The following is a 2027-nucleotide window of genomic DNA, read 5'->3' on the forward strand; positions in this document are numbered from 1 at the left end:
CCGCCGCGCCCCCCGCGCCGGCCGAGCGGGGCCCACCCCTGCCCACGCCCCCCGCAGACCCACTTGCGCCAACTCTCAGCCGCTCCTTCCCCGGCCCCGGGGCTCCCTTGGCCCCAGGCTCCTTGTCCATCTTCTTGGGGCTGGCGTCCACACCGCTGGCTGGGCCGCCTTCAGCCGCGGGCTCCCGAGAGGCCTGGGGGGTGGGCAGGAGGCATTCTGGGGGCCCTCCGGGCTTTCCCCCAAGGACGGAGCCCTCCCCCTGGGCCTGAGGAACCCGCCCCTCGCCCAGCAGTGCCCGGCCTGGGCGTCCGTGGGAACCCCAGGGCCCCAGCGACTTACGTGGGGCCAGGTGGTACAATCAGCCAGCCTGGGCCACACTGCGGGTGGGGACAGAGAGTGGAGATGGTGGGACCCCGACCAGGCCCCAGCCCACTCCCTGCTCTGCCTGCGAACCGGCCTCATCTTACAGAAAATAGCGCTGGGGCCAGCGGCCTGGGGGTTAGGTGCCGGACTCACATCCTCCACAGTTCAAGTCCCAGCCCTGGGGACTCGCGTGCGCGCTCTTTCTCTCTCTCTCTCTCTCTCACGCGCACTTGTGCCATATAGCAAATTAAAATAACAATAAAAATCAATTAAATAATTATTTAAAAAGAAATAAACGGACCAGCAGATGGTAAAACAGTTATATCGATGGACTCCCACATAGTCGACCACGGTTCAAGTCCCAGACCTGGTGGCTTAGAACACACCAGGTGTGGAGAAGGGATTGTGGTGTGGCCATCCCCTGGAGTAATTTCTTCCTTTCTGTTTCTCCAGCAAGCACACATGCCCTATAGCAAAAACCTTCCTAAAAATCAATTAAAAATTTAAGGGGACCAGCAGTTAGTGTAATGGCTATGTCGCTGGACTCCCACGTAGTCGACTGCAGTTCACGTCCCAGACCCGGTGGCTTAAACTCACGCCGGGCGCGTGTGCGTGCGTGCCCAAGATCCCGAGAGGAGAATGGAGGAGAAGGGATTGCGGCGTGGCCATCCCCCCTGGGGGGTGATTTCTCGCTTTCTGTTTCCCTGTCTCTCTGGCAAGTGCACGCGCCCTAGAGCAAAAGCCTCTCAAAAATAAATAAATACATGGAAAGAGAGCGGAGAGTCAGACGGCTTTGCTCAAAGGCACACTGTACCTCAGTGGCGATCCGGAATTCGAACCCAGGCCAGTGTGGCACCCCACGTGTGTTCTTCGGGGCTCCTTACAGACCCCCAGAGCAGAAGTGGGGTGGGGGAGTGGGGCGCCAGCTCGGTTTCAGCCCACCCAGGGGAACAGAGCCCAGGTCCCGCAGGTGAGCGGCCTGGCGCGGCCACGCGGGCAGTTCCGTTCCGCCATACCTGCAGCCCGTCCTCCTGGGCCCGTCCTGGGCAAGGCTCTGCCAGAGCGGGGGCCTCTTCGGCCCTGCAGCTGCCCAGGCCTCGGTCCAGCTCCTCCGGGGCCTTGGCTGCCATGGAGCCGTCTGGGCAGCCGCGGGCTGCCGGCTGGGAGAGCACGGGAAGGCAGGTGCTCACCCTCCTGACCCTGTGGGCTTCGGCCTGACGGGGCCTCCGGTGCCCGAACCAGCCACCCTCCGCTGCCCTCTGCCTTGGGTGCTTGTCACATGGCCGGTTCGCCCTGGGAGATGCAGCGTGGGCCTGCCTGGGAACCCCACGAGGCTCTCGAGGCCCCAGAGAGGGCAGGGCTCATCCGAGGTCACACAGCGCTGAGCTGAGGACAGGGACAGCCCAAACCAGACCTGTGGCCTGGGGTCAGCTCCTGTTCTCTGAGACCAGGCGCTATTTTTATCTGGTGCCAGGGCCAGCGGGACAGGCCAGCGGGCAGCCCGGGCCCTCCCAGCCTTCGCTCACCGTGGGTCTCCCTCCCGGCCACCCTGGCCGCTTTCCTGGCGGCAACGTCCCCCGTGGACCCTGTGAAGCCCTGTAGCTCTGGGCAGCACAAGTGTACCAGCCAGGAGGGCCCCGGGGCCTGCCAACCCCAGGCCAAGT

General features: G+C 63.8%; 1 protein-coding gene across 1 annotated transcript in view; it reads right to left on the minus strand.

The window, feature by feature from the left end:
* The window catches only part of JSRP1 (junctional sarcoplasmic reticulum protein 1), a 2823-nt gene extending 1330 nt beyond the window's left edge, over window positions 1-1493 (minus strand). The window contains exons 1-2 of the mRNA XM_027769586.1: window positions 1380-1493; window positions 64-193 (exon numbers count right to left, since the gene is read on the minus strand). Of these exons, the coding sequence (XP_027625387.1) occupies window positions 64-193; window positions 1380-1493 (244 nt within the window). The remainder of the gene's footprint in view (window positions 1-63; window positions 194-1379) is intronic.
* Window positions 1494-2027: the final 534 nt, after the last annotated feature.

The sequence above is a fragment of the Tupaia chinensis genome, unplaced genomic scaffold (assembly GCF_000334495.1).
Source record: "Tupaia chinensis unplaced genomic scaffold, TupChi_1.0 Scaffold149964_2, whole genome shotgun sequence".
Classification (NCBI taxonomy): Eukaryota; Metazoa; Chordata; class Mammalia; order Scandentia; family Tupaiidae; genus Tupaia; species Tupaia belangeri.